This window comes from Micromys minutus (genome assembly GCF_963924665.1).
Source record: "Micromys minutus genome assembly, chromosome: 20".
NCBI classification, from domain to species: domain Eukaryota; kingdom Metazoa; phylum Chordata; class Mammalia; order Rodentia; family Muridae; genus Micromys; species Micromys minutus.
Window position 1 is genome coordinate 6,128,419 of NC_137955.1, and position 12,496 is coordinate 6,140,914.

A 12,496-nucleotide genomic window follows, 5' to 3' on the forward strand; every position below is an offset into this window, starting at 1 on the left:
AAATTAGTGCGCTGTGCTGGCGAGAGGTAGGATGCTGAGCAGTCTAAGAGTGTCTGTCTGCAAATGCTTTCACACTGCGAAGCAGTGAAGAGCGAGTGCACTGTGCAGCACAGCCACACAGTATGGCGATATCAGCTGAGGCGAACAGCACTGTCCTGCTACAACGTGTGAACAATGCCTGTGCTGAGGTTTCCAAAACCTGTTATGAGAAACCAAACTCAAGCTGACAAACATTTTCACAAAACATTTAAAGGAGTCTTTAAAGCACTGTTCTCAACGTTCCTAATGCTGTGGCCCTTTGGCCCTTTAACACAGTTCCTCTTGGGGCTTACCACAACAACAAAAAAATATTTTGTTGCTACTTCCTAACTGTAATTTTGCTACTGTCACAAATCATAATATAAACACCTGATACGCAGGATATCTGCCATGTGACCTTCACATGGGTTGAGGCCCACACGTTGAGAACCACTTGATACAGAAGGACTAGGCAAGTCAGGGTTGAGGACAGCAGCGACCTAAGGCCATTCTAAGCCTTTGACAGAGAAAAGATCCTTGTAGAAGAGAAAGTCAAATTCCAGTAAAGGCTGCAGTTGTTTAACAGCATGGTCAAGTGGTCAAGTACTAACTGCTTACCATCCACCACAGTACTGATTGGTCTTAACGTTACTAATATATTCAAACTCAGAATTATGACTTGTGGCAAGTATAAAACTTATTCAAAATTGGTCTCCAAGATGCCTCAACAAACAGGTAAAGGTGTTTCTTGTGCAACCTGGTTATCTAAACCCTACCCTGGAACCCATGTAAAATGCCAGCCGCTCTAGGACACATTTGCAGCCCCAGCACTCCTACCACAAAGGGAGGCAAAGATGGGACAGACAGCTGGGGAACTTGAGGGCCAGCTAGCCTGGAGTGCATAGCATTAGAAAACAGGGAGAGAGACCTAGCCTCACGTCAAACAAAGGGTGACATCTGATCCCTGCAAACGCACCCTTGCACTCACATATACTCACATATACTAATATAAACCAACAAACTGAAACAAAGTTCAAGGTCATTGAAATGAAGTAAATATGCTTTAAAATTATTTCAAAATAAAACAATTTTAAAAAGCAGATTATTCTGAAAACAGAAAACACAATGACAATCAACCTTACATTTTTGAAGTTAGCCGCATCACTCATATTTAGGGCAAATCCAATTATTTCTACATGATATACAGAAAATTAAAATGAAGGAAATGATTGCTAATACAAAATTCTAATTATGACACAAAAGACTCTAACATGATTTGTTTTTTTCTACACATATCATAGGGTGGAATGATCCTAAGCCAAGCTTTCTCTCCCAGGTTATGCCTGGTGTCAGAAAGCACACAGGTACACGTCACGGCCTTCTGTCCACCCGCTTCTCCTTCCAGGTCTTGCACTACAGAGCAGGGTCCACCCCACTGCCTATACCACACCCTGCTCCAGCAGAGATTACAATATCTGGGGGGTATTTATAGCTATTAGCTCAAACATTAATAACACACTTAAGTAAAAGACTTTCCTATTCTAAGAAAAATACTATCATATATTTAACATGATTTTAACATAAGAAACAATCCCTTGGGAAAAACATGAAATAATCTTACTAAATGTATTTCAAATCTCTACTGTCAAAACAGCTTTCTCTATTCTGAGTTATATTTTAACTACAGGAGCTAGTAATGAGTAACTCCATCCTTTCCTTTACAGTCTGAGCCATTATGGATAATTTGAAGTTTTAGCCACTTACTCAAATGTTTACCCACCGACTTGAACTGTTCATCAAGGACTTGCCTTCATTTCAAACCACTGGGAGATACAGTCCACGTAATCTCTGAATCACACCGCTAAGCAGCTATGGGGCACTACTTTTACTGCTTACAACAATATGCTTCACAGTTAATATACTGCTGTTTTGTATCGGTTCAGGCTAGATATGTGATGCATATTATGTTCTTAAACAGAACTTTAATAACCATTCAAAATCTAACAGATAAAAATATTTTGCTTTGCAAAAACATGAGGGTGAAGCTGTCTATACAAGGTTGCATGTTACAGCAAATTTACTGCACATTTCAGGGGCAACTGACTAAAATTTATAGTTATGTTAGATAGTAACTTATAGTATAAAATTCAATTACAAAAAAACAAAAAACAAAAAAATAGATTTAGGGGTTTCAAGCTGAACATTACAGGGTTTATTATGAAATAGGCACAAAGAGTTTAGTGAAGGAGAATAGCTTTTTCTGAGGCTGGTCTTCTGTTCTTTCAAAATCACAAGGACTCATAGAATATAGACACTTGTACAACACTTCAGTAGTGTATTGATTAGCTTTACAAATGCTACACTTTCTATGTCTTACTGTGGAATGGGGAAGATGCTAAAGTGCTTGTTACATAAATAAAGGGACCCCAGTTAGCATTCCCAGCACCCATGTAAAGCCAGATATGGTGGTGCTTTCAGTCCTCCTGTGGTGAAATGATGTATAGACAGGAGAATCCCTGGAAGCTACGAGGCCTGCTAGCATGAAGTATAGCACAGTCAGCATTGAGAGACTGTATCTCAAACCAACAGGAAGGCTGAAACTACTATCTGAGCTTGTCCACTGACCTCCACACAGCTCCCTCCATGACCTCTGTGTGCATGCAGCTATGCACAAATACACACGTACACATTGAAGCAAACAAAATCCAATAGGGGTTTAATACAATTCAAACCAAACACACAAATGTTTGCATGAGACCTAACATAGCTCTAAAATCCTTAAATGTCTTTAAAAGTGTCCAATATAAAAAGAACGAAAAATTTCAGTTACATAATAAAGCAACACTAAGCCTTACCTGGTTTTTAAGTACTCACTAAGCTTAAAAACATAATTAAAACAATAATCATGGTCCTGTTCACATACAACTTATTTTTCAGAAAAATTATCTCCTTAAGTGAAAGATTCTCTTTTTGGTTGACTGCCCAGAGCAAATTTTTAGCAAAACACCAAACCACCAATCCTCAAGGAAGAGGAGTTAATCAGGAGAAGGCGGCATGAAGGTAGAAAGCAGAGGCCTTAAGAGTGTAAAGAGCTGAGGGGATGGCTAATTTGTTGAAGTGCTTAATGTGGAGGCAGGAGGGCCTGCGTCTGCATCCCAAGTGCCCACAGAAAAGATGAGCATTGCACCTGAAGCCCAAGCAAGGGCGGTGGAGAGAGAAGGCCCTCGGGGGCTGGCTTACATAACCAGTTAGTTGCAGGTCCACTTACCCACTTAAGGACACTGTTAACACAGGAAGTAGGCAGCTGACGAACATCATCTCAGACTGACCTCTGCCTCCCCACACCCCCACATTAAACAAAGGATAATGTAAGTCCAACAAAACCCTTACCTTCACTTCCTTTCTCTGCTTTTGTGGCAGTTTCTTTCTTCTGTTTTGCTGCTAAGAGTTCCCGTTTTAATTGCCTTGCTTCTTTTCTGAGCTCTTCACTATAAAGCAAAGAAGATATTTAAGTTTACTGACAAAAAAAACCAGTTTAGCAAAAGCAGAATGGTTTATTTTTAGATGCGCTAAGTCATAGAAAAATAGTTGATAGATTAACTTTCTGCTATTTGTAGATAATATTACATAGGTTGTCATTTTTCACAATAACTGTATGAGTATCTATAAATACTTTCCCTCTCAAAATTAAAGAATAAAAGAAGGTAAGTGGTAGTTTGAATGAGATATCCTCTATAGTCTCAGGCATTTGAAAAGTAGGTTTTTGGTTGGTGGTGCTGTTTGGCTGAGGAAGTGTGGCCTTGCTGGAGGAAATAGTGTCTCTAGGGACAGGCTTTGGAGTTCAAAAACTTATGCCATGTTGAGTTTTCTTTCTTGGCTCCTGTTTGCTGCTTTGAGATGTGAGCTCTCTGAGGTTCCTGCTGTACTTTCCCAGTGTGACAGTATAAACTCTTACACTCCTGGAACCATAAGCCAAAAATAAACCCTTCTATATGCTGCCTTGGTCATGGTGTTTTCTCACAGAAACAAATAGGAACCAACACAGTGTCTTAGCAAGGGTTTCTATTGCCGTGATGAATCACTATGACCAAAAAGCAACTTGAGGAGAGACAGGTTTATTTGATTTACACTTCCATATAGCTGTTCATCATTAAAGAAAGTCAAGACAGGGATTCAAAACAGGGCAGGAGCTGTTGGAAGGGGTGCTGATTACTGGCTTGCTGATTACTTGGCTGGCTCAGTCTACCTTCTTATAGAACCCATTACCATCAGCCCAGGGATGATATCACCCACAATGGGCTGGGTCCTCCCCCATCAATATTTAATTAGTAAAATACCTTTCAGCCAGATCTTATGGAGGCATATTCTCAGTTAGGGTTCCCTCCTTTTGGACAACTCTAGTTGTGTGACATAAGACTAGACAATACATACAGCTGGTGAAAACTGACCTGAAGTTTTCTGAATTTACTAGAGAATTAACAATAATCTCAAGGGCTCTGTGTCAAATCAAAATTTAAAAGTCTTTTTTTGAACATAGTGCCTCTGTAGCTATCCCAGGTTGACCTGGGGAAGGCTATATAGCTTGAAGTGGCCTTGAACACAAAAGCACCTAGTTCTTCCTCCTGTCTATAGGCATGCACTAGTATGCCTGGCACAAACACACACACACACACACACACACACACACACACACACACACACAAGATTCTGAGTCATCAAATCTGGATATACATAAAATAGACTTGAACCTTGTTTAATTACAAAAGTTTTACGAGTAATTACCATTTATTAAGAAAGTATTACATGATAGTTGCATAGCTAAATTTATTTAAAATTTACTTTATTATTCAAAGTTTTCAGTTCTCTGGCCACAGTTTGCTCATTTAAGTTTCCTCAGCACTTGGGGCTTGAAGCAGGACTGCAGAAGGACTACTGTGAGGTTAAGGCATGTCTAGGCTATGAGTGAGTCAGTATGGACTACAAGGTGAGATGTGTTCTATCAACTTCCATCTAACACCACACTTGGCATGTAATTTCCTCTTTGTGAAACCTTCCAGGCTAAAGTATTCTAGAAATTAGCATACTGTGTCATGTGTAAAATGGAGTGCTAACTGACAGGTCATTAGCGAAGTGGCTTGTTTCCGCAACACAGTGTTGAGGCAGAAGATCCAGACTTACTTCCTGACAAAATGTATTAACTGTTTATACCATGTACCTTAGTTTGGCTATAGTTTACTACTGTCCCAGAGGAGGAGTCATTTAGGCATATTGCAGAGGGCCAGCATTGGAAGGAATTTAGCTTTAGCTTTCTGTTTCAGTATGTAATCTGTCTTTTAAACATGCTCAACACTGACGTTTACCATCAGGTTAACAGAGCTATGGTGGGCTCTTGCCACAGCTATTAGGCTGTTTCTCTTTATTATTAAATATATAACACTTATATATTTAATATTTATTTAATATAATATATATATACATATATATGTAACTAATACAAATTCTAGACATGGTATATCCTTAAAACACAAGTATTCATTGTATTTACAAGAAAGCAGACTGGATTAGTGATGCTCACAGAAGACTGGAAGATCAAGCAGACAGCACAACCTAATCTCCAAAGTTATTCAAGCCACCTTTAAGCCTAGATAGATCTCCACTGACCATCCTTAGAAGCTCATCCAACCAGTCCACAGCTTCATATGACAAGGGCAGCTATGAATGAAGCCCAACACAAAGTTTCAAAACCCCTTACAACATTAGGAAAATTTTGTAATTTCTTTTTGTAACTTAATTTCACAGTTATTGAGTATGAGCTTATATCTGGTCATGTTATGTCACCATGTGAAAGGCAATACATTGCTTTGTATAAAGCTTCCTCTTGGTCCCTATTCTCACTGTAGTACTTACAAACAAGTCCTAGGTTTATCAAAGTGAAAGACTTTAGAAATATAGAAACTTCAATTCTTTTGGTTTTCTACACAAACAGCCCCATTTTGTGTTACTTGGCTTTCAAGAACCTTAAACTATTCTCTCTGATCCAAGTTCACAACCTCTTAAATATTTTCAGTCCTTTGTTTCAGAGTTTGCAGTACTCTTAAAATCATCAAAACTACTTCCTTAGCTACATACTTCATGGGACCACCCATAGTAATCCCAGTAACATCATATTAATTCTAGATACTATACTGACAGTCATTTTAAAACTTCCTCACCAGAACTCTTAGTTTTCTTTTCTTTCTTTTTTTTTTTTTTTTTGGGTGCAGAGGAACTTTATTGATGGTATTCAAGAGAGTAGGGAGGGCTCCCTAGGCCCCTATTATTATGGGGGTCTGGGATGGAAATTGTGAGGGAGATGCTCAGTGTTGGGGGCTGAGTTGGGATGGGACTCCTCAGCAACTGAGGGCCTCTCTCTTGCTCTCAGTGTCCTTGCTGGGGGGGGGGGTGTGGTCCAGGGTTTCTTACTCCTTAGAGGCCATGTAGGTCATGAGGTCCACCACCCTGTTGCTGTAGCCGTATTCATTGTAATACCAAGAAATGAGTTTCACAAAGTTGTCATTGAGAGCAATGCCAGCTCCAGCATCAAAAGTGGAAGAGTGGGAGTTGCTGTTGAAGTCACAGGAGACAACCTGGTCCTCAGTGTAGCCCAGAATGCCCTTTAGTGGGCCCTCAGCTGCCTGCTTCACCACCTTCTTGATGTCATCATACTTGGCAGGCTTCTCCAGGCGGCATGTCAGATCCACAACAGATACATTAGGGGTAGGAACACGGAAAGCCATGCCAGTGAGTTTCCCATTCAGCTCTGGGATGACCTTGCCCACAGCTTTGGCAGCACCGGTGGATGCAGGGATAATGTTCTGGGCTGCCCCACGGCCATCACGCCACAGCTTTCCAGAGGGGCCATCCACAGTCTTCTGAGTGGCAGTGATGGCATGAACTGTGGTCATAAGCCCTTCCACGATGCCAAAGTTGTCATGGATGACCTTAGCCAGGGGGGCTAAGCAGTTGGTGGTGCAGGATGCATTGCTGACAATCTTGAGGGAGTTGTCATATTTCTCATGGTTCACACCCATCACAAACATGGGGGCATCGGCCGAAGGGGCAGAGATGATGACCCTTTTGGCCCCACCCTTCAAGTGGGCCCCAGCCTTCTCCATGGTGGTGAAGACACCAGTAGATTCCACAACATACTCAGCACCAGCATCAGCCCATTTGATGTTAGCGGGATCCCGCTCCTGGAAGATGGTGATGGGCTTCCCATTGATGACAAGCTTCCCATTCTCAGCCTTGACTGTGCCATTGAATTTGCCATGGGTAGAGTCATACTGGAACATGTAGACCATGTAGTTGAGGTCAATGAAGGGGTCGTTGATGGCGACAATCTCCACCTTGCTAGATCCTGAGCAGAAGGCAGCCCTGGTAACCAGGCGCCCAATGCGGCCAAATCCGTTCACACCGACCTTCACCATCTTGTCTAAGGGACGGGGCTGGCACTGCACGAGAAGATGCGGCTGTCTGTAGAACAGGGAGGAGCAGAGAGCCTAGTTTTCTTAAACCATCTAGCCCTGCAGATGTGGAATGGCTGCTTGGAGTAACTGTAGCTATGGGTCAGGTTGTCCTTATCCCCTCAGGGGCTGTTCTAAGAGAGAAACCTCCACTGAAGAGTAACCTAAGATGTGAGCTGCCACCTGGGGCTTTGCAAACACCCCTTGTAACAAATGCCTTTATGATTTCAATGTGCACTGAGGTTTGGGAGCCAATGTTTAGCATTCTACTGTATTTTTCCTCTTCTACAACTTAAAGCATTCTTACTCACTAATCCTTTCATTTAGCAAACAAACAAACTCAAATTTCTCTACAGTCTGATGGAATCAAGTGATTATTATCTTTACAAATGGACTCCATCCTGGAAAGAGCAGTTTATATATACAGTCTGCTTCGTAATCTCTGGCAATCTATCCCTGTTAGGTCTACTCAACTGTTTCTATACCAACCAAATTCAATGGCTTGCATTGAGATCTCTTCTTTCCAAATGGTCTCGCTGTCATTCAAAGATGCTAACTACTTCCTTCCTGAGATTTTATCTGAACCAGACTTGTCAGCATTCGGGGGTCAAGATTTCCCAATTGTCTTTGTCTTGGTTATTCTTTCTCTTCTTAAATTCGTTGAAGTTTCCTCACCTGTATGTAGTGGCACTTTAGTCTCATGGTATCAAATACCATTCCTAGATAGGTTACTTACAAATCTAGTGTGTATGCTTTGCCTTGAGTTTGGTCCTACCTTTCTAACTACTACACATTTCCATATAGAGTTCAGAGAATCCCTCAAGAAATAAATATAAAATATAACATATAGGCAGCTAAAATATGAAAATGAGCTGGGCAGTGGTGAGGCATGCCTTTAATCCCAGCCCTTGGGAGGCAGAGACAGGTGTATCTCTATGAGTTCTCAATAGCCTGGTCTATAGAGGTAGATCCAAGACAGTCAAGGCTAAACACACACACACACACACACACACACACACACACACACACACACACACACACACACACTTTGTCTTGAAACTTTCTCACTACCACCCAAAAGAATAAAAAGAAAACCTTTACTTATAAATAATTTAATTATTTAAAGAAATTTTTGTTTCAATATATAAAAAGAAAATATTACCTTATACCTAAGATACTTTTACATCTGTTGTATTAAGTCTTTCCAATCTGTTATCTATTTTACTCTTAAGGAATATTGAAATTCTGTCTAAGCACATTTCAAGGGCTCTGATCTAGATGGACAGCCTGTCAGATGTCTTAATATAAACACACACTCTCATATGCAAACAGGATGTCACCCCATTTTATGAACAAGTCTATTTCCTATGTACCTAATGGTAGAATTATTATCTATCTCAAGAGAAGACTTCAAACTTCTTCAGGACTGCTGTTTTCATTGGATCAGTGTTAAAGTACATCACATACACACTTTATGCTTTCTCTTGGCAGTCACCATCAATACTAACTTCAGGCTCTTATATACACCTCAGATAACACAATTACATCCTTCCTCTTGACGTTGTGGACACAATCCTAGAAGTCTCTAGCTCAGTCATAGTGACTGAACTGTATAGTCCCCTCTACCCACTAGACACTCCTTTCTTGTACTCTGCTGGTGTTCAGGTGGGTAAGTAATTCAGTCACTTAGAGGATGTTTCTTGAAGACTAATTTATTTTGCAGGTTGAAGAGCAAATGATGCATTTCTATATACCAGACAAATCAGCTATAAGGATAATTTAAAGTATATAAAGAATGAGACTAAGAAACATTATACCATGTAAGAAACTACTGTACCCCCCAAAAATAGTTAATTAAGAAAATTAACTTGGATCAAAAGTGGATCATAGTCTTGATCAAAAAGTCAACTATCACAGATCAGTCGAGAAGTGACTTCAGAACAATTTTTGAGACTTAGTTCTCCTACTGTCTCCTATAGTTAAGGACAGTTGTAAGATACTGAGTACACAATAAATGTACTTATTATGCAGGTCAGATATGGACAATATCACTATTGCTTAGGACTGTATATTATGGAGGAAAATTTTATAGTTATTTAAATGAAAGCCATCCTTTGTATCCAGGGAGAATAATTTTACTCATAATTTGAAAGTACAAAAGAGTAAAAATCTATCCTTAATAGATCTAGACACTGTTGAAGTAAATGAAGCATGAACTGAACAAAAGTGACTAAAAACTCAAAAAACAAAAAGTGAGACAGAAAAGCATAGATCTACATAAAATATTATAAATTTCTCATTATGTTTAAATTTTCAAGTGATTAGGGACTTTCAATGATGTAAAAATCTTTCAGATTAGTAAAATATCACATCAATGCTTTGGGAATCCATAACTGTTGAATTTAAAAATTAATACTTAGATAACAGTCTAATTTTAGGGATCCCAATCTTATATTCTCTAGAACATAATCCCCCTATCCACTGGCAAGAAATATGTTTAAATCTGTTAAAACAAAAATGAAAATTATAATCTTGAAATATATATCAGTATGAACTGCCAAAACCATGAACCTGCTTTAGGGTCCAAAAAAGCAATTGCTCAGCCTCCTCAAGGCCTCTTTTCTGTTTGGATAATAAGAAAAAGTGTTTTATAAATAGCTTCTGCTATTAGTAAATCTAAGGTAAATTGTTTTTCCTAATGGGTATGTTTCTAATTATATATTTATCTGAATTTTAATAGTTTGAATACAACATTATTAACCAACGAATAATTCTGTACTGCTTTATGTATATATTTTTATCCAATAAATCCACAGTATCTTGCCTTCTTACTAGATATTACTAATTTATTCAACAATATCTAATATTTACATGTAGCATTCTGGATACAGACACAGAAATCAAGGTAAGCAAGAAAAGATGGGAACCTAACTTCAATGCATTCTTCAATTAAGTTACTTCACTGATGACAATCTTCTTAATAACATGTAATACATGCACTGTGTATGTTAGAGTCTGAGGTTTATAGAGAGTAAATATCACCATTTATTGAAGAAACGAGAAAGTAAAAACAAAAATTTATAAATTCTAGGCTATGTTCTTTCTAATGCAGCATACCAATACCTACACAAACTGAGGAGCATGAATTGCAAGGGGCATAAACCTTGTCCACTGTAGGAGGGTGTCATTATGTATCAAGTTGGGTCCAACCTATTACTGGATGAGAAGTAAGGGTAGGCAGGGAAAAGTCAAAGGAAGGAGAGAGGAGGAGAGAAATCGAGGAGAATCAAGATGGAGCCGGTGAAATTGGACTTAGACCCAGGTGATCTAAATTGGCAATAGGTAGATAGGAGTATTTTCAAGGGTTTCTATAGGTCAATTTATCTTATCTAGGTGGACGGTTTATATCGTTGTCAACTGGTTGCAAGCTTATTGCATGAATGGATTGTGTGTTGAGAATTCAACATATAAATCTGATTCACAAATTATTGATTGTTGAGTCATGATTTTACTGGGCTGTGGAGAATGTGAGCAAAGTTCCTGGCTGGAGGGGAGACAGCTGGGAGAGGGTGGCTCATGGACCTGTCTAGGTCTGCCAGTACTTGGGGGCAGTGTGGAGCCCCTGAGATACAGATACCCCACAGGGCCATGTGGCCCTAATTGTGCCTGCACTAGTGCAGGATAAAAGCTCACCACTTTTTAATTTTTACCACACAGTCCACCAATAACGAAAGCAGTGCAGGATCAAAAAGTAACAGAAATAACTGAAGCACTTAGAAATTGAGCTATAGAAAGATTTCTGCATGCTAGGGGAGATAAGACTTTGCAGAAGAGTCTTATGAACTGGACCCTAAACAGTAGGTAGGAATGTGCCATGTGTATGAAAGTGTAGCAAGTAGAGAGTAAGAAAGAAGGAAAAAGGTGGACTGACTCAGTAGGTAAGGTGCTAGATGTACACGCTGGACAACTGAAATCTGCCCTGAAACATGTAAAGAGCTGGATGTGAGCCAGACAAGGTGGAACACCTTTAACACCAGCACTCGGGAGGCAGAAGGAAGCGGATGTCTACGAGCTAGCTAAGTTCCTGCTCAGTTTGCTTCACACAGTGAGTTCTGAGGCAAGCCTATGGTACTCAAGACTCCTGTCCCAACACAAACACAAAATTCCGTTTCTCTTTCCTAGTCCTCACAAAGCCACCAGAATGCTGCTGTCAGGGTTACTTTGCATCAGTTCTGGACTTAAGTACACCTTTCCTTTCACATGCTGTTTGTCTACTTGAGCTTAACTTCACATAGATGTCAAATTCTACAATCCCACTCACCTGAGCTTTATGTAAAGTCTACCAAATTGTGGACTAATTTCCATAAATTATGCACACGTCTTTCTCAAGCATTCCAGTCCTCTCATAAGCTAGCCTCAAAACACATTTTCCTACTTTCTCCTCCACGTAGACTATACAGTTACTCTAAATTTCAGTCAAAACATACTAGTCATCATTATCTTGGCAAAATTTAAGCTTTGGCACACATGCCCCCTTTTTGGTGCCATTTCTGCAACTTAAAAATACTATTTTACTATTGCTGTTTACTAAAATCTTTATCTTTTCAGACTTCATGGAAAAATGGCACTCAAGCTGTGGCTCAATTCAGAACATACTATTATAACAAGGTCAGTGCAAAAAATATAAATAAGGATTAACATTAAAAAGGGCACTACCATGTACTTAGAAGGAAATTACATCTAAATTCAAAATATGTCACAACTAATTCATGACTGTTAAATTATAGGAGCCAACTTAATGGAATAATATGAAAAGCCAACTGTGTTTTATACTAACTTTAAAATATGAAGGAGATACTTAAATGTGTAGATAACATTCCTCCCAGAATCTATAAGATATTAAATAGAAATGATCTTCTGGGTTCCTCCAAAGGGCTGGTGTCATGTCTCCAGCTCTGCCTTCTGTAGCACTCTAA

The 12,496-nt window shown here is 39.4% G+C and overlaps 2 protein-coding genes across 2 annotated transcripts in view; both read right to left on the reverse strand.

The window, feature by feature from the left end:
• The window catches only part of CWC27 (CWC27 spliceosome associated cyclophilin), a 176,252-nt gene that overhangs the window by 72,594 nt on the left and 91,162 nt on the right, over positions 1-12,496 (reverse strand). Inside the window, exon 11 of the mRNA XM_080933706.1 lies at positions 3,409-3,506. Within this exon, the coding sequence (XP_080789832.1) occupies positions 3,409-3,506 (98 nt within the window). The remainder of the gene's footprint in view (positions 1-3,408; positions 3,507-12,496) is intronic.
• Positions 6,455-7,550, reverse strand: LOC308433597 (glyceraldehyde-3-phosphate dehydrogenase-like). The gene has a single exon (XM_080933707.1). The coding sequence runs from the start codon at positions 7,482-7,484 to the stop codon at positions 6,477-6,479; it is 1,008 nt and encodes a 335-aa protein (XP_080789833.1). The 5' UTR covers positions 7,485-7,550; the 3' UTR covers positions 6,455-6,476.